Genomic DNA, 17,940 nt, shown 5'->3' with positions numbered 1-17,940 from the left:
CGTCTGCTAAATGACTAAATGTAAATGTAAGAGAGAGAAAGGGGAGGACATGTTGGAAATGTCCCATCCTGGAATTGAACCCAGGCCCTTGCGGTAAGGCCTGTGGTATGCACACTTTACCGGTGATCCAGAATATCACACTTTAACTCTTATCGGTAGAGTTTTGCATGTAACCTAATTAACAAGAAATAGGTTACATGCGGTATTCATGAGGTCATTCACACTTTGGAAAATAAAATAAATACAATGGGTAGTATGGTTGCAAAGATAATCACCCTAAACAAACATCTACTTCAGTAGAAATGAATGACTTCTCTGAAGGAAGAGCTACACTAACTCAACACCCATCGCACACGTGACTGGCTACACACACATCCTCCCAACGCACACACACACACACACCACACACACCACACACACACCGTAAACACACATACACCACACACACACACACACACCGTAAACACACACACACAGCTCTGAGGCTACCTTACGTAATAACTCAGTATACCAACACAAACAGATGACTTTCACTGTACCTTTTCTGTGTACACACACACACACACACACAACCACACACACAGACCACACACTCATGACCGCATGCCATATGGTCGTCTCTCAGAGGGGATGCTGTGTAGCAGCGAACCTCTGTCTGGCTCCTCCCAGTGCTAACAAGGGTTAGGGTTAACCCAGAGCTGCTCTGGGCTGTGGGGGTAGAGTCCACCTTGAGTAGGGGATGAAATGCTGGAGGGATTAGCTCTCATTGCGCAACTTAGAGAGTGCTTAGAGTTACTAACCCCCCCCTGTGATCCAGGCTCCACCATCGAGGTGACATAAAACTTGAGTATTGCAGACATAAGGCTGTTTATTCATTAGACACTTTTGTCCAAAGAGAATTATGTGTCACAGTAGAAGAGTTGTGACCCTGTGTGGCCCTAGTTATGTGGTACTAGTTATGTGGCACTAGTTATGTGGTACTAGTTATGTGGCACTAGTTATGTGGCACTAGTTATGTGGTACTAGTTATGTGGCCCTAGTTATGTGGCCCTAGTTTGTAGCACTAGTTATGTGGCCTATGTGCCCCTTGCTGGTCTATCTGGGGTCGGGATAAGCGAGGCATCAGATCCTACTCCAGAAGTCTTCCCTGCTGTGGAAGTGTAAGCTTCTCTTCCTGGGGCCTGGAAAGCTGAACACCAAACTCTGGATCAATGGACACAATCAGCTTAGTGCTGATTCCAGGAAAAAAGATGCAAGCATAAAGTCAGCTGCCTCGAGCTCCTCAAAAACACACCCACACGGTTCTATCATATTAAAATAGTTCATTAGGCATTTTTTATTATCTTTTTGTGTAAAAAAAGAAAGAATTAACACCAAAAAATTTATACATTATAAATCTAGACTTGATTCAATATATTTTTTATGTACCATTTGGTGATGGTTTCAGAAAAGGTTTTCAGTTTCCGTGAGATCATAGAATGTTCTGTCTCTTTTCTGTCTCTCTGGAAATCAGTGTCCATGACGTGGTTGGCCAGAAGTTAAACTATTTATAACTGCTGCTATCCTCCGAAGTAGTCACCTTTTACTGGCAACAAGGAACTCCCTATCGATAGATTTGTTCGAAGGCAGAGATGGTCTCAAAAACACAGCAGAATGTGATGGCTTGCTAGTGACTTAAAACACTCGACAGAATATACACCCAAACAGGCTCAAAACAGCGTTTTGTACGTCTTTTTCGCACGAATCTGGAACTAATGGTCTTATTCCGCTTCCATTTCCAGATCCTACAGTTCATTTCATCTGCCCTCAGGCCGAGCCCAGATGACTGACGCAGCAGATTAGAGACTGCATGTGCAATCACATGAGAAGCTAAACTTACATTTACATTGTCATTTAGCAGACGCTCTTATCCAGAGAAACTTACAGTAAGTACAGGGACATTCCCCCCGAGGCAAGTAGGGTGAATTGTCTTGCCCAAGGACACAACGTCATTTTGATGGCCGGGAATCAAACCGGCAACCTTCTGATTAATAGCCCGAAACCCTAACCACTCAGCGCTCAGCCATCTGACCCCCAAACTTCCCATATACACTACAAATGTTTACATGTTTTTCTGATAATAGTTTGCAAAGTCTGCCAGTTTGAGGCCTTAACCCTTGTGTTATCTTCGGGTCATTCTGACCCATCAGCCGTGTGACCCACCGTCGTATTGCGACAAATTTACCTCATACAAAAACAAAGTGAAGCATTTTCTTTTAACCGTTGGGCTGTCGCAGACCCCCCACATTGCAAAGGTTAAAAGAAAATTATTTTTATTTGTTTTTGTATTGGGTAAAACTGGGTAAACACAACGATGGTTCGTTATGAACCTTTGGGTCATGTGACCCGAAGGCAGCACAAGGGTTAAAGGGAACACAGGTGAAGCCAGTGGCAGGCTGGACGGCAGAGGACACTGCTGGCTTCAGTTGGTTTTCACCATCACCCCAACTTCCCAGCGAACGTCAGACCGGCAAACAATGCCCCACCTGTAAACAGAGAGATTTTTTTTTTATTACATTATTGGGTGTGCTCAAGCCTTCGGCGAGAGCACAACCTTTGTTCTCTCACATATATATTATTGGGTGTGCTCAAGCCTTTGGCGAGAGCACAACCTTTGTTCTCTCACATATATATTATTATTATTATTTCTTTTTGCCCCCCTAAAACTCAGTCAATATTTGGACTACATACACAACGGCGGTGTCAAAAGGTTCGTCTTGGTAGCGATTGAGTTGCTTCTATTGGGATTTACGTTCCGTTGCATGGTTTAAGTGGAAATTACGTTTTTGTGGCGAAAAGTGAAGCTAACGGTGGCTAACTTGCTAGCCACAGTCAATGACGCTACTTACGTCACTAACGTCACGAAAACTCGCGTGACTACCTCTAGCAGAACATTAGTTTAGCAGCTTGTTAACTTCTGGGAGATAGCTAAGCTAACTGCTTTACTGCAAGGGAGCTGCAGAAATGCCACAAACAAAGAGGCCAGGGTGATAACTATTTACTAATTTTACTTTGTGATATGACACACAATTGTGACGTGTAATGTACAATATAAGCTGATTTTATTAAGGAAATACATCTACTTTCGGAAACAGTAGTCTACTATGTCACTGAAGTATTAGCATCATGACATTAGCCTCTGTTGGCCGGGCAACACATACTACATTGGTCTATGATGCATCTGTTTTCAATCGTTAAAATAAACATTCCTCACAAATACATTTTCCTTGTAGGATTTATTATGACATTACATTACAAGTAAACGATTTGTGGGTGAAATTATCATTACCTGTGGTTTCAAACCAGTGTTGCTCACTGCAACGCTGTAGCCTACGCGAGACACTACAAAAACATCTACACAGCTGTTTAGGAAGTCAAACGGCGACAGAACATGTTTGGCACTCCCCTTACTTAAATCAAAAGTCTATCTAACTACTAACCTGAACTTCATTGCCACAGCCTAAACGTTGTCAATCTGTTCGTGAAAATAATTAATTTCAGCCTAAACCGTACAACGGAACGTTAAATCCAATTCAACCAACGCAATCGCTACCAAGACGAACACAGCAGTAGTCTAGTACTGTACCGTAGTAGTACAATTTACCGGGGCAGCTTCTCCACACAGGGCTATATCGCATTTTGCGTTGTTACTGACAATGATCGCTACCAGTGAGCTTTTTATCAATGAGCGATTTTCCACTAAATAAATGTCAAGCTTATTTACGTTTTGGGGGCCTATATTCAGTTAGCAGATGGTACTGTTTGAATCGCGATTCCATCTTCTACTGCCGGGTAACGTCGTAGAATAATCTTCAAAGGGGGTTATTTATTAATGAATGAATGCAATGAGTAGGCTAAATGCCTGAAAATATCATGAGAATGGAAAAACTTAAAATGACGTTTAAGTCATAGAGATTAGGTCAATTTTTACACCGGTCTGCCAAATTTATTCGTTTTGATTCAACGATGAGGCTGCCTCTTGCAGGGGAAATGAGAAGACATCTATTTCATTCTATACTTCACTTCACTCGTATTTTCAGTTGTAAATGAGCAGCAAAAAAAAAATGCTTTTAAATCTATGTAATCTTTATAAATAATAAGTATGCATTTTTATATAAAATATACAGAAATATCAGTTGTAAAAATGTCATTCAAAAACGTACCCCTGTGCAACCGACGCAAGCAAGCACACCCTACAATTTCCCCAGAAATTGTACCCTCTCTAGTTTAACATTGGAATAACAATGTTATTTACACATGCGTGTTTCAGCTGAGCTTGAGGCTGTACCGTGATGGTCACACATTGGGGAGGAGCAGCTTGAACACAATAACTGTATTTACATTCATTTGGGCTCAGAATGAAAGCGGGGAGACCACGTTGGATGGTGTGTGTATAGTGTGTGTGTGTAGTGTGTAGTGTGTGTGTGTTCACACTCACCCACAGCAGCCACCCCTGCTATCGTTCCGATGACTATTCCAGCAATTTCACCTGGCGAAAAACCTCCATTTTCCTGCTCGATGCTGATATTGGTAGTTTCTGAATTCCCTCCACTAGAACTGGTGGGATTGGTTAGAGTGGAGATCTCTTCAGTAGTGCTGGTGGGATTGGTTAGAGTGGTGATCTCTTCAGTAGTGCTGGTGGGATTGGTTAGAGTGGTGATCTCTTCAGTAGTGCTGGTGGGATTGGTTAGAGTGGTGATCTCTTCAGTAGTGCTGGTGGGATTGGTTAGAGTGGAGATCTCTTCAGTAGTGCTGGTGGGATTGGTTAGAGTGATGATCTCTTCAGTAGTGCTGGTGGGATTGGTGGTGGGCTGGGGGGGTGGTGTACTTGTGGCAGCTGCACAGAGAATCACTGGTGAAAGAAGAGGTTTGTGTTTAACCCTTGTGTTATCTTCGGGTCATTCTGACCGATCAGTCATTGTGACCCACCGTCGTATTGCGACAAATTTACCTCATACAAAAACAAAGTGAAGCATTTTCTTTTAACTGTCGGGCTGTCTCAGACCCCCCACATTGGAATGGTTAAAAGAAAATTATTTGTATTTGTTTTTGTATTGGGTAAAATTGGGTAAACACAACGATGGTTCGTTATGAACCTTTGGGTCATGTGACCCGAAGGCAGCACGAGGGTTAAAACAGGGTTCCCTACAGAGGGAATACTGAAAGAGTCTGGCTGTTTAACAACTGGCTATTTAACAACTGGCTGTTTAAGATAACTGTCATTTTGACACTGCCACAACGAATGCCAACAGGGGTATCACACCAGACAAACACAACCCAACAGCTGTTGGCGTTTGTTGGGTGAGTGTGAGAATGACATTTGTCTTTCTAAACCCAACAGCCAACAGTAGAATTGTTAGTGTTTGTTAAGGCAGTGTGAACTAGCCTCTAGGAAAGCTTGTCTTTTTCTTTGCTTGTAGTTGTACGTATGAATTAACATTCATACCTGTTCCAAGCAGGCACAGAGAGAGAAGGTTCAACTTCACAGACATGGTGGTGATGTTCAGTATTGCTGCTAGGAAAACTGACTCAGGTGTGTTATGTTTCGACTGCCAACTATCTGGGAGACATGAGGAGAAGGAATATGAAAATAAATCAATAAAAAACACTTCAGAAAAGGTTGCAGAGCAACTTAAATTAATCGGCTTCTAAGACGTGAATATTACAATAAATGTTATATTAAACAACATGAGGTGTTTGTTGTGAAATAGCCTATACACAGTAAACACTGTTGGAGCCAGTTGGGAAACTTGTGAAGTACATCTTGAAGCTGTCGTGGTTTCTGGAGAAAGCTACATTTCCTTTCACAGAATGTCTGGTTGACACGTTCTTTTCACATTTACAATTTTAAATATATAGCATCTACTGTACACTGTAGGAATTCTCCATGAAATTCCATTTCAACTCCATTTCAATGTATGTGATTCTGAGAATACACCACTGTAGAATTCCTTTTGATCACAAACACATTAAACACTAATTAAACACTACCTTTTCAGGGAGATTCTCTATGGTTTCTACACAAAAGAGATCAAAAACTCGTAGCCAACATTCAGCAAACGGCCCCTACCTGAGAGGATGATCAGGACAGTGTCTCTCTCCCCTTCTGTTTCAGCGAGACCAGCTGTGAGTAACCCACCTGCTTTTATAACCACCTTGAACATCAGACACCCCATCATGATCACATCCCCATGGAAACGCTACTTCTCCGAGTGTGGAAGCGGATGTTCATCCTGATAGCTACACGTCCACATATTGGCAGTTTATGACCGGGATCATAAAAGGTCTATTTAAGTATCGCTTCTTATCTCTGTGTAATGAGGAACTGGACATACACTGAGACTGAACATCCCAGCATCACATTCACATTGTTTACCGTGCGACATTACGCCTCATCGTGACGAAACACACACTTTGTATTTCTCTGTTGATTATTTCATCCAAGAGTAGATCATGGGGATTTTGACATTCAAATATAACATCCAAGACCAAAAGGCACCTCACCCAACCCAGTTTAGAAGGGTTTCACCCCTCACAGCAATAAACTATACGTTCGTGTGTATTAAAGATACTATACTGCCTGTGTTACATTAGGTTGACTGTATTTTGAAGATACTAGTGTTTGTGTTGATTGGTTTAACTGTATTTTAAAGATAGCGGAGTGTTTGTTTTGATTGGTTTGACTATTGTGAAGATACTATTGTTTGTGTTGATTAGAGGTAGGTTAGACTGGGTCTTTGTGTGTGTGAGGTTGGTTGTCACAGGAAGTCCAGCACTCTCAGGCAGGAGGACGGATCATAGGTATAGATATATATATATATATTTTAAAATCTGTATAGAGATATCCACATAGGTATATCTACAAATCTATAATTTAATCTAGGCAGGCAGTTGATAAGGTAGAAGGATGATAGTTCACTCTATGTGAAAGAGTGTGTGCGTGTGTTAGTGTGTGTAAAAAATGTGTATGTGGAGAAAGAGAGAGTGAGAGAGCGAGAGAGTGTGTGTGTATGTAAAAAAGAGAGTGTGTATGAGAGAGAGGAGGGCGACTGCAGAGTTAGAACCTAAGGGGATTAGGGTTAAGGTATTATTAGGGTTATAACGGGGATCACCGAGTGTTGCACAGAAAACAGAACAGTGGATCATGTGTGTGAACTTAACAACAGCGGTTGATATGCTTGCCCCCCCTACAAGCCTTCTCCTTCTCTAAACACAGACCCGCCGATGCTAACTGCAGCGTCGCCCTAAACGCACGCTCACTGCATTCTCAGCTACACCCCCATCTCGTGTACTCTCATTCATATTTCAGTATGTATTTTTGCACCTCCCTGCAAGACTATAACTAGAATAAAAAATATATCACCCCTAAAGCCACAAACACACACATAGAGGAAGATATTTCAAATGTAATGTTTTGGATTGTAACGTGATGCTTCGTTGAAGCTATTTGGAGAGTCATATGGAGACTAATGTGTTTGTGACTCTAGTCTAGTACAGCTGATCCTTGATTAAAACCCACGGTTGTTGTTAACCTGCTACATTCCTTAATTTTGGCCACATTTTGACGACGCTATAATGTGGGTGATGTGCCAAGCGGATCTGTCGCTGACTAGGTGGCGCTATCCTGCGGAATGCACATTGTGTTTGTTGTCTGCACTGTCAGGAGACTCAGGGCAGGAATTAAAACCGCTTGTCGAGTCGTTGATGCTACCTCGTCGCAGAGTAGCCTAGATCCCGAGTCCTTGCCTCGTTGCTATTTTGCACAATTATCCCATTCGTCGCGGACTAAATGCACAATTTGCTGGCCGGATTATTCTCTAGGTTGTACATTGGATTGTATCCTGCGGTATGTAGCTAGCTTGTTGGCTAACAGGCTACCCGGCTTTGCGCCAGGAGTGAAGACCAATCAATCACCGGATACCTTCACCGCTAGTTTTTGTGTACTGTGCGTGTGGTGCTGCTGAGGCAAGGGGAAAACTCAGCGGTCACCGGTGGCTGGATCTTGTGGCGTGAGCACTAATGCAGTCTAGCCAGCACGGCGATTCCCAGTCACCGGTGTTAAAACGCGGTGTGTAAAACACTCGGGCCATCTTCGAGCCAGATTATAATAGATAGGTCGCCAGCTCAATTGCGGGACAAGTGCAACGCAAAGATGTTGCAAGTGCTGGTTTGCGGCGTCGTAGTGTTTCCAGGTCTCTTCTTCGTCTTTCGGAAAGTACTACCGTCCATTTTCAAACAGTGGACAGATGCCGATGTTGTACTGGTCAGCGAGAGGTAAATATAAATACGCTCATAGTGAAAGTGTGTATCTAGCTAGCTATCATTGGATATGGTTAGCTGGCCAAGCTTTAGCTAGCTAAGAAGCAACGTGCTAGCTGGCCGCGCAAGTGATAAAACAATTTGTGGGTCTAAAGCTTCATACGTCTCTGTAAAGCGCTAATAACGTTAGCTCGCCAGGGACCAAAACAAAAGCAGAGGCAATTATTATTATTTATTTTTTTTACAATTATTGGGATGTCTATTTACCCCAATGTCCATTAATGTAATACAATCTTGTTGCAGCGTTTACGTCGCAAGAATTGACTTGTACAGCGAATTGCAACATATGACCATCCTTATCTGCTCTGTCGTGGTCAAAATGACACGCTTCCATGCGCAGGGGTCAGTTTGATGCTCATTTGAACCCTGTCACTTCACCTAATAATCCCTACAGAGCTCTAGCGAGGCTGAGTTACGCAATGTAACGCGCTGAATTGCACCGAGAAGAGCGCTTGGCCTTAATCACGCTGTTATTAATTCTCTAATGCTCATCTAACGGAAAATGCATTTTAAGACGCATGTTTCGATGCCTTAGGGGGTTTGCTGACTGGCTAGCTTGCCATTGCACGGGTGCTGCCATCCATTCAGCCTGATGGGCTATTTGACCGGCTACTATGTAACGTTGCTCTGTTCATGTGCATGCTCAACAACCGGAGTATTGTTACACGGCCTTCACAGCCCGGGATGGTGGGTGTTTGGGAAAGCGATAGGACTTATCTTTACCAGCAGCTGTGTTCGTGGTGTCAGAAAAGGGGCCTCTGATTGGGTAGTGCTTGAGCTTTTATACAGGTTTCGTCATAACTACCCCCCCCCTCCCTCCCCTCCCTTCCTTTGAAATTACCCAACTGGGTCATGGGTTTATGGACCGAAACCGAGCAGGGGATGGGAGATTCGAACCTGCGACCTCTTGATCGGCAGTGAAATGTTTTCCCGCAGAGCAGTAACCTACATCACATATTTAAACTTAACTCCCCACCTCTAAGCAGCCTAGGCAGAGTAATATGCATCATTTTCTATGTGGCCCTAGCTATGTGTTGAATTCATACTTCCTGCTGGTGTCTGTGTAGCAGCTATCTGCATGGTGTCATGGTGCGATTGAAGCAGGGCACCTGAAGTCATGACCTTGCCCTAGTTGGCACAGCAGAGAGGATTAGTATTGTCTCATCTGTGTGCACCAGCCAGGGCAAAGCTCTGGACCCTGCACCAGCACAGTGAAGCACAAATTAATATTATTATACTAATAAATCCTGTTATATTTACGATTTGGTTACCAAAGCTCACTCAGGTATCCCTCTGTATCTTCGTTGTGGGGGTTTAGAACCTCCATCAGGTGAGGAACCTGGAGTGAAAGAGACCCACCTGTAGACACCATGGCCTCTGTCTGCAGGACAGCTGAGAGTGGGGAGGGTGAGGAGGGCGAGGAGGGGAGGGCGAGAAGGGCGGGGAGGGCAGGGGCTCCACCCTCTCCACGCTAGCTGGGTTTGATGCTCTGCCAACGGGACTCTGAGGTAGGGTGGTGTTAGAGAAGGGTGGGTGTAGTGTACGGGTAGGGTGGGGGCAGTGTTAGCAGGGTCAGGGTTAGGGTGGGGGCAGTGTTAGCAGGGTCAGGATTAGGGTGGGGGCAGTGTTAGCAGGGTTAGGGTTAGGGTGGGGGCAGTGTTAGCAGGGTCAGGATTAGGGTGGGGGCAGTGTTAGCAGGGTCAGGATTAGGGTGGGGGCAGTGTTAGCAGGGTCAGGGTTAGGGTGGGGGCAGTGTTAGCAGGGTCAGGGTTAGGGTGGGGGCAGTGTTAGCAGGGTTAGGGTTAGGGTGGGGGCAGTGTTAGCAGGGTTAGGGTGGGGGCAGTGTTAGCAGGGTTAGGGTGGGGGCAGTGTTAGGGTTGGGGCAGTGTTAGCAGGGTTAGGGTGGGGGCAGTGTTAGGGTGGGGGCAGTGTTAGCAGGGTTAGGGTGGGGGCAGTGTTAGCAGGGTTAGGGTGGGGGCAGTGTTAGGGTGGGGGCAGTGTTAGCAGGGTTAGGGTGGGGGCAGTGTTAGCAGGGTTAGGGTTAGGGTGGGGGCAGTGTTAGCAGGGTTAGGGTGGGGGCAGTGTTAGCAGGGTTAGGGTGGGGGCAGTGTTAGGGTGGGGGCAGTGTTAGCAGGGTTAGGGTGGGGGCAGTGTTAGCAGGGTTAGGGTGGGGGCAGTGTTAGCAGGGTTAGGGTGGGGGCAGTGTTGGCAGGGTTAGGGTGGGGGCAGTGTTAGCAGGGTCAGGGTTAGGGTGGGGGCAGTGTTAGCAGGGTTAGGGTGGGGGCAGTGTTGGCAGGGTTAGGGTGGGGGCAGTGTTAGCAGGGTTAGGGTTAGGGTGGGGGCAGTGTTAGCAGGGTTAGGGTGGGGGCAGTGTTAGCAGGGTCAGGGTTAGGGTGGGGGCAGTGTTAGCAGGGTTAGAGTGGGGGCAGTGTTGGCAGGGTTAGGGTGGGGGCAGTGTTAGGGTGGGGGCAGTGTTAGCAGGGTTAGGGTGGGGGCAGTGTTAGCAGGGTTAGGGTGGGGGCAGTGTTAGCAGGGTTAGGGTGGGGGCAGTGTTGGCAGGGTTAGGGTTAGGGTGGGGGCAGTGTTAGCAGGGTTAGGGTGGGGGCAGTGTTAGCAGGGTTAGGGTGGGGGCAGTGTTAGCAGGGTTAGGGTGGGGGCAGTGTTGGCAGGGTTAGGGTTAGGGTGGGGGCAGTGTTGGCAGGGTTAGGGTTAGGGTGGGGGCAGTGTTAGCAGGGTTAGGGTGGGGGCAGTGTTAGCAGGGTTAGGGTGGGGGCAGTGTTGGCAGGGTTAGGGTGGGGGCAGTGTTAGCAGGGTTAGGGTGGGGGCAGTGTTGGCAGGGTCAGGGTTAGGGTGGGGGCAGTGTTAGCAGGGTTAGGGTGGGGGCAGTGTTAGCAGTGTTAGGGTGGGGGCAGTGTTAGGGTGGGGGCAGTGTTAGGGTGGGGGCAGTGTTAGCAGGGTTAGGGTGGGGGCAGTGTTAGCAGGGTCAGGGTTAGGGTGGGGGCAGTGTTAGCAGTGTTAGGGTGGGGGCAGTGTTAGGGTGGGGGCAGTGTTAGGGTGGGGGCAGTGTTAGCAGGGTTAGGGTGGGGGCAGTGTTAGCAGGGTTAGGGTGGGGGCAGTGTTGGCAGGGTTAGGGTGGGGGCAGTGTTGGCAGGGTTAGGGTGGGGGCAGTGTTAGGGTGGGGGCAGTGTTAGCAGGGTTAGGGTGGGGGCAGTGTTAGCAGGGTTAGGGTGGGGGCAGTGTTGGCAGGGTTAGGGTGGGGGCAGTGTTAGGGTGGGGGCAGTGTTAGCAGGGTTAGGGTGGGGGCAGTGTTAGCAGGGTTAGGGTGGGGGCAGTGTTAGCAGGGTTAGGGTGGGGGCAGTGTTGGCAGGGTTAGGGTGGGGGCAGTGTTAGGGTGGGGGCAGTGTTGGCAGGGTTAGGGTGGGGGCAGTGTTAGGGTGGGGGCAGTGTTAGCAGGGTTAGGGTGGGGGCAGGAGGCCTAGGAGATAGAGCAGATAACGCTGTCTCAGGGAGAAAGATGCATGTTATCTTGCAAGGTTGTCTTTTAGTGGGCTACAGTTAGTAATATACAGGAAGAGAAAATCCCCCCCCCCCCCCCCCCCGTTACACCAACCCCACTCTCATTCCACCCCTCTACCCCCGCCCTTACATACACCCCCCCCCCCCCCCCCCGCGCCGCCGGCCGTTAACAGGGTACTGGAGGACAATGTCTGGTTTGTGCAGATCTGGGTCTTGTGACCAAGCGTGCAGTCCTGAGAGCCGAGGAGGGGGAGGGGGTCTTATCCAGCTCAGCCCGGGGCTGTCACATGACCCTGGTTACCATGCAGAGCCAGTCACATGACCCTGGTAACCATGCAGAGCCAGTCACATGACCCTGGTTACCATGCCAAGCCATGGCATCTCTGTGGCGACGCAGGGTGACCCAACACAGTAGCCAGTCTAGAAACAGGAAGTTACTGTCAAGTAAAAACGTAAAGGAGGAATGACAGTCCTCATCTTAGGAAAGGGTCAGGGGTCAGCTGGTTATGGAGGGATGGGGAGTCTCCCTGCTCCTCCAGAGACTCCCTGGTCGTGTGTTGTTGTGCTGGTCCAGCCCGGCCACAGAGAACAAACCGTGTCTGCATGTGGTTTATTAAAAGGTCCCCATCGCGGTGATGAGGTGATTGACCTGTGCATGGTGAAACGGAGCTCAGGCAAACTGTACCGCACTATTTGTATGTCGCTTTGGACAAAGGTTGCTCTATTAATTAGAAGACAATGTAAATATCTCGGCAAAGTTTTAGATCAACTTTGTTTAAGTAAGATGTTTTTTTAAATTGTATTTACTTTTAGATATGAGCGTCATAATGGTACATTAACCTGTACTAACTGTTGAGGAACTACCTTCCAGTTGGCCTTGGTGCATTGTGTGTGTGTGACGTGTGTGTGACGTGTGTGTGACGTGTGTGTGACGTGTGTGTGACGTGTGTGTGACGTGTGTGTGACGTGTGTGTGACGTGTGTGTGACGTGTGTGTGACGTGTGTTTCCAGGCTGGTGTCCTCCATCCACGCAGTCATGGCAACCACAGCGGGCGTCATTGTGGTGTCCGGATGCAGCAACAACGTCCTGACTGACAGGTGAGGCAGCCAATCACAGCACCATCCCTGGGTCTCCTGACCTGATATTAACCAATAATAAAACCTTATCTTTCCGCTTTATCAGTGGTGGAGCAAAAAACACACACACACACACACACTCTGGTTTGTTTTTCTGTCCTAGTGGGGCCCGACCAGACTACACACCGACACACACACAGGCACGCACTTCACACACACCCGTGACTCCTTGTCTCCAAGGCCTGTTCTCCTGGTGTCTCCTTGTCCTTGGCAAGCTCATCGTCGTCCTCCATCACCAGTCAGATCAAGGCTAACCTAGCATGCAGCATCCCCATTATTTCCTGACCTTCTTGGCGCTAAGCTAATGCTAATACTAATAGCCTAATCCTTCAGAATTAGTCTGGCCTGGGTTAAAAGAAAAATTATTAGCAATGGTTTAATTAAACCTAATTAAAGGTGCCTTTACAATTAGAATGGAAACCATTAATTATGAACTCCATTGCTAAAACCTATATTTTATGACATTCTATTATACTTCAATGCTTATTATTTTCATATGAAGGCAACAGACTTGGTGTGTTAAAGAAGGCGTTGTCGAGCACAACCACATTGTTCTGAGTCTGCAGCCTGAACAGAGCCCTGCTCTGTTCTGAAGCCTCTACATACAAGAGACCCTTAACAACACCCGCTTGCTACACACACCCACTCTCTCTTTCTCTCTCTCTCTCACTCACTCACTCACTCACTCACTCACTCACACACACACACACACACACACACACACACAACACACACAAACAGAAAGAAAACGCATTGTGCCTTTTTATTCCCAACTTCTGAATATATATATATTTTTTTTTCTTTTTTTTTCTGTCAGGCACTGGTTGACCACCTACTTTGTGATCTGGTACGGTGTGCCCTACATGACCTATGACATCTACGCCATGTACCTCAGCCACTACCACCGCTTCCGGGTCAAAGGCCACGAGGAGTATAAGGAGCACTCTCTGAGGACGGTCAACACCTTCGTCCGGCGAGAATTCCTGCTGGTCCTCCATCACATTGCTCTGCTCACCATCCTGCTGCCTGTCACTCTGGTGAGGAGGGGGGAGAGGTGGAGGGAGGGGTGGAGGAGGAGGTGGAGGATGACATCACATGATCAAATTAGTTTGTTGCCTTCCCTCTTACAACAGTGTTGTGTTATCGGTCAGACTGTCAAGCTGACGTGTCCTTTTTTTATCATCCTTTCTCTTCAACGTCAGCTCCACGCTGTTTGTTTTGTCGTGTCACACGTCGATGTTGCAACTGAAGAAAATGCCTGTTGTCAACAAGTGTTGGTGATTGACTGTCACTCCATCAAGGGAGATGATTGGCTGATTGTGAGCCAGGGAGGGAGTACCTGTGGGGTTAGCTGATGTTACTGAGAGCAGCTATCCTAGCTCATGCAACAATGAGCATCTAGCCCAGTGGTTCTCAGCCCTGGTCCTCAAGTACCCCCTGTCCTGCATGTTTTAATTAGATATTTCCCTGCTCCGACACACCTGATTCAAATGAATGGTCATTAGCAGGCTTTTGCATAACTAGATAATGACCCATTCATTTGAATCAGGTGTGTTGGAGCAGGGAAACATAAAACATGCAGGACAGGGGGTACTTGATGACCAGGGTTGAGAACCACTGATCTAGCCTACCTTATGCTACTATGAGCAGCTAGCCTAGCTAATGCTACACCATGTATTATCTTGCTAGCTGATTGACTTTGGGTGATGACATACAGTCTGGTCAAGTAACACCGTAAACAAGCTCAACATTGATTCATGAACAATAGCTGTATAGCATTACTTGTCTGCTGTAAAGTCATATTGACATATTGAAAGTCATACTGAAAATAAGCGGGACGAGTTGTTAATGGCTACGTAGCTAGCTAACATTTAACTTTCACTGAGGGACTGCGTGTTCACAAGTTGATAACAAATGAAAACTAAATACTTACACATGTTATGGATGTGTATCACGTGTGTGTTTAATTTGTAGTAGTAAAAGTAATTGTTGCCTATATAAGAAATGTACATTACGAGATAATGTGGGATATCATCATATTGCTCAAGACATCTTTTGCCAGTAGTCCAAAATACGGGGCAGTTTCAGTCATTACCCTCCTGAATATTTTCCCCTGTGGTAAGCAAGATGGAAACACAGACACAAACTTGCGCACACACACACACAGGTACTGAGGCAGCCATTTTGTGCTGTGCTCAGGTGTAGCCAGGTGGATGGAAACCTGGCCCTATGTTTGCTGTGGCTGGCCATGGTGATGTGAGATCAGCTTACCTCCCCACCCCCTCCATTATTCAGCTCCAGCTGCTGCTCTGCTCTCCCTCTCCTCCTCCCTCCTCTCCTCCTTACCCCTCTCCTCCTCCCTCCTCTCCTCCTCCCCGCTCTCCCTCTCCTCCTCACCCCTCTCCTCCTCCTCCCTCCTCCCCCCTCTCCTCCTCACTCCTCTCCCTGCTGCTATCCTTCCCATCTCTACCTCCTCTCTCCTCCCCCTCCTCTCCTCTCCTCCCCTCTCCCTGCTGCTATACTCCCCCTCCTCTCATCCCCCCTCCCTGCTGATTTCCTCACCCTCTCTTCTCCCTCTCAAGTGTGAAATATTCTCCACTTCCTCTGTTTCCCCGTCTCCCACCTTTCCTCCTTAGATGTAATTTGTTAGGTTGGGTTAGGGTTGGACTTGCATTCTCCTACCCAACCACACACACAGCAAATGTAGATGGCTATAGTGTGGGGGTGCGTGTGTGTGTGATCACCATGGTGATCCTGTCCTGTGTCTCAGTTCCTCAGGAGGGAGCAGGGGGACTACTTTATCGGGTGCCTCTTCCTGACGGAGCTGAGCACACCCTTCGTCTCCCTGGGGAAGATCCTTATCCAGGTGAGACTCACATACACACACACACATACCGTACACACCTACACACACACCTACACACACACCTACACACACACACCTACACACACACCTACACACACTCACACGCACAGCTCTGTGCAGGATTCTGTTTAAATCTCAGTAAATGACCTGTGTTCTTTCTGTCCCTTTTACAATCTTCACTACTCCCTCATCCCTCCCCCCCCCCTCCCTCCCTCTCACCCCCCCTCCCCCCCCTCCCCCCCTCCCCCTCCCCCCCCTCCTCCCCCCCCTCCCTCCCCCTCATCTCCCCCCCCTCCCTCCTCCCCCTCCCTCCCCCCTCCCTCCCCCCCCTCCCTCCCCCTCATCTCCCTCCCTCCTCCCCCCCCTCCATCCCCCTCCCTCCCCCCCCTCCATCCCCCTCATCCCCCCTCCCCCTCAGCTGGGGCTGCAGGACTGCTCGGTGCACAAGGCCAACGGCGGGATGGTCCTGCTCAGCTTCTTTGTGTGTCGGATCGCTCTGTTCCCCTACATGTACTGGGTGTACGGGCGCCACTATGGCGTCCCGGTGTACGGAGTCCCCTTCCACCTGCCGCTGTCCGTCAACCTGGGCAGCCTGTGCATCATGGCACCGCAGGTGTACTGGTTTGTGCTGCTCTGCCGTAAGGGCTACCGGCTCTACCAGCGCAACCGGCAGGCTGCCTTGCACTGCCCGGCACCCGCCTCCCCCCCCGGCCTCATGGACAAGGCCACGGGCGACCAGTAGAGAGGCGCTCTGCTCCACCACGCAACAACCGACGACTACTACTGCTACTACCCCAGTCCCCCAGAGGAATACTACTGCTACTGCTACTATTGTTACTACTATAACTACACTAGTACTGCTCCTGTTACACCCCCCCCCCCCCCCCACCCCCATTTTCCATTTGCTGAGTTACCCACCTCTCCCTCCTTTCCTATTCCTAAGCCCAGCACTACTGGTGATTGATGACTCCGCCCCAGGGCGGATCTTGATTGGATGTTACTCTTGATTTCTACAGCAACCACCTGGGAGACCCTTTAAGGATGAAGGACAAGGAGAGAAATGGATGAGGAGGCCTCCTTGTTTCCATAGTTCCCACAGAGGGACTACACCTCCCTCTCTCTCTCTCTCTCTCCCCCCCTCTCTCTCTGCAGGGGTTCTGTGTTACAGTGAGGATGAATGAATGCTCCGTCGGGTTTGTTTATGTTTTGTGTTGTTTTCTGAAGAGTATTTAAAGTTGTGAAGGGTTTAGGGTTGGTCCAGTTTTGTGAAGGGTTCGTTTACAGACCCAGGAGTGCAGGTGTGACCTTGTCCTCAAGGTGAGGTGTCAGCGCCAAGCTCTCTGCTCCGGCTTAGCTTCACTAAACCCAGTGAATGTGATGATGGAACCACCGCCCTGGTCTCCTCCTCCATGACCCCTCCCATCGCCTGTTCCTTTACTCGTCACGCCTGTCGCCATGGTGATAAGGATGCCGCAGTGTCCCAGTCTTGGTTACGAACCTGGCCCCGCCCCTCACGTCAGTGGCCCCGCCCCTCACGTCAGTGGCCCCGCCCCTCACACCAGTAGCCCCACCCCTCACGTCAGTGGCCCCGCCCCTCACGTCAGTGGCCCCGCCCCTCACGTCAGTGGCCCCGCCCCTCACGTCAGTGGCCCCGCCCCTCACACCAGTGGCCCCGCCCCTGGAGGGGGGACAGAGTCTCGTTGGGCAGATGTTCCTCCAGGCCAGCGGGGGGCGATGAAGCTCAGTCTGTTTCCGAGCGGGACTGCAGGGAAAGGGTTTGACCCCATCCTGATCACCATGGTAACAGGCATGGCTGCCAGGTGCTTTACACATTCTTACTATCTTTATAGAGGTCAAGTTTGTGGGGGTGGGGTTACTACAGGTCAAGGGGGTGGGGTCAGATGAGGTCAAGGGGGTGGGGTCAGATGAGGTCAAGGGGGTGGGGTCAGATGAGGTCAAGGGTTAGGGGGATAAGATGTTTTCTCATATGTCAATGTAGTTATTCTAATATGGGTGTGTTTGAAAGGGGGTGTGTGATGTGTGTTTGGGGGGAGGGAGGGGGT

General features: G+C 48.4%; 2 protein-coding genes across 2 annotated transcripts; one reads left to right on the top strand and one right to left on the bottom strand.

Annotated features, from left to right (window-relative positions):
• Nucleotides 1-2,411: 2,411 nt before the first annotated feature.
• Nucleotides 2,412-6,150, bottom strand: LOC134039881 (integumentary mucin C.1-like). The gene is made up of 4 exons (XM_062486031.1): nt 6,110-6,150; nt 5,486-5,599; nt 4,478-4,891; nt 2,412-2,525 (listed from the first exon to the last, which is right to left on the bottom strand). Exons 2-4 carry the CDS (start codon nt 5,529-5,531, stop codon nt 2,479-2,481), a joined length of 507 nt encoding a protein of 168 aa, XP_062342015.1. The 5' UTR covers nt 5,532-5,599; nt 6,110-6,150; the 3' UTR covers nt 2,412-2,478.
• Nucleotides 6,151-7,670: 1,520 nt separating this feature from the next.
• Nucleotides 7,671-17,792, top strand: tlcd3a (TLC domain containing 3A). Its single transcript, XM_062486027.1, has 5 exons — nt 7,671-8,313; nt 12,886-12,972; nt 13,829-14,048; nt 15,782-15,877; nt 16,296-17,792. The coding sequence occupies exons 1-5, from the start codon at nt 8,192-8,194 to the stop codon at nt 16,617-16,619; spliced, it is 849 nt and encodes a 282-aa protein (XP_062342011.1). The 5' UTR covers nt 7,671-8,191; the 3' UTR covers nt 16,620-17,792.
• Nucleotides 17,793-17,940: the final 148 nt, after the last annotated feature.

This window comes from Osmerus eperlanus, chromosome 19 (genome assembly GCF_963692335.1).
Source record: "Osmerus eperlanus chromosome 19, fOsmEpe2.1, whole genome shotgun sequence".
In the NCBI taxonomy this organism is placed as follows: Eukaryota; Metazoa; Chordata; class Actinopteri; order Osmeriformes; family Osmeridae; genus Osmerus; species Osmerus eperlanus.
This window is presented reverse-complemented; position numbering and strand designations above follow the sequence as displayed.

Coding starts and splice junctions, on each gene's coding strand:
- LOC134039881 (XM_062486031.1), bottom strand. CDS start 5,531: ATGTCTGTGAAGTTGAACCTTCTCTCTCTGTGCCTGCTTGGAACAG. Junction 4,892..5,485: donor TCTGTGCCTGCTTGGAACAG/GTATGAATGTTA, acceptor TTCTTTCACCAG/TGATTCTCTGTGCAGCTGCC. Junction 2,526..4,477: donor AGCAGGGGTGGCTGCTGTGG/GTGAGTGTGAAC, acceptor CTCTGTTTACAG/GTGGGGCATTGTTTGCCGGT.
- tlcd3a (XM_062486027.1), top strand. CDS start 8,192: ATGTTGCAAGTGCTGGTTTGCGGCGTCGTAGTGTTTCCAGGTCTCTTC. Junction 8,314..12,885: donor GTTGTACTGGTCAGCGAGAG/GTAAATATAAAT, acceptor GTGTGTTTCCAG/GCTGGTGTCCTCCATCCACG. Junction 14,049..15,781: donor TCCTGCTGCCTGTCACTCTG/GTGAGGAGGGGG, acceptor CCTGTGTCTCAG/TTCCTCAGGAGGGAGCAGGG.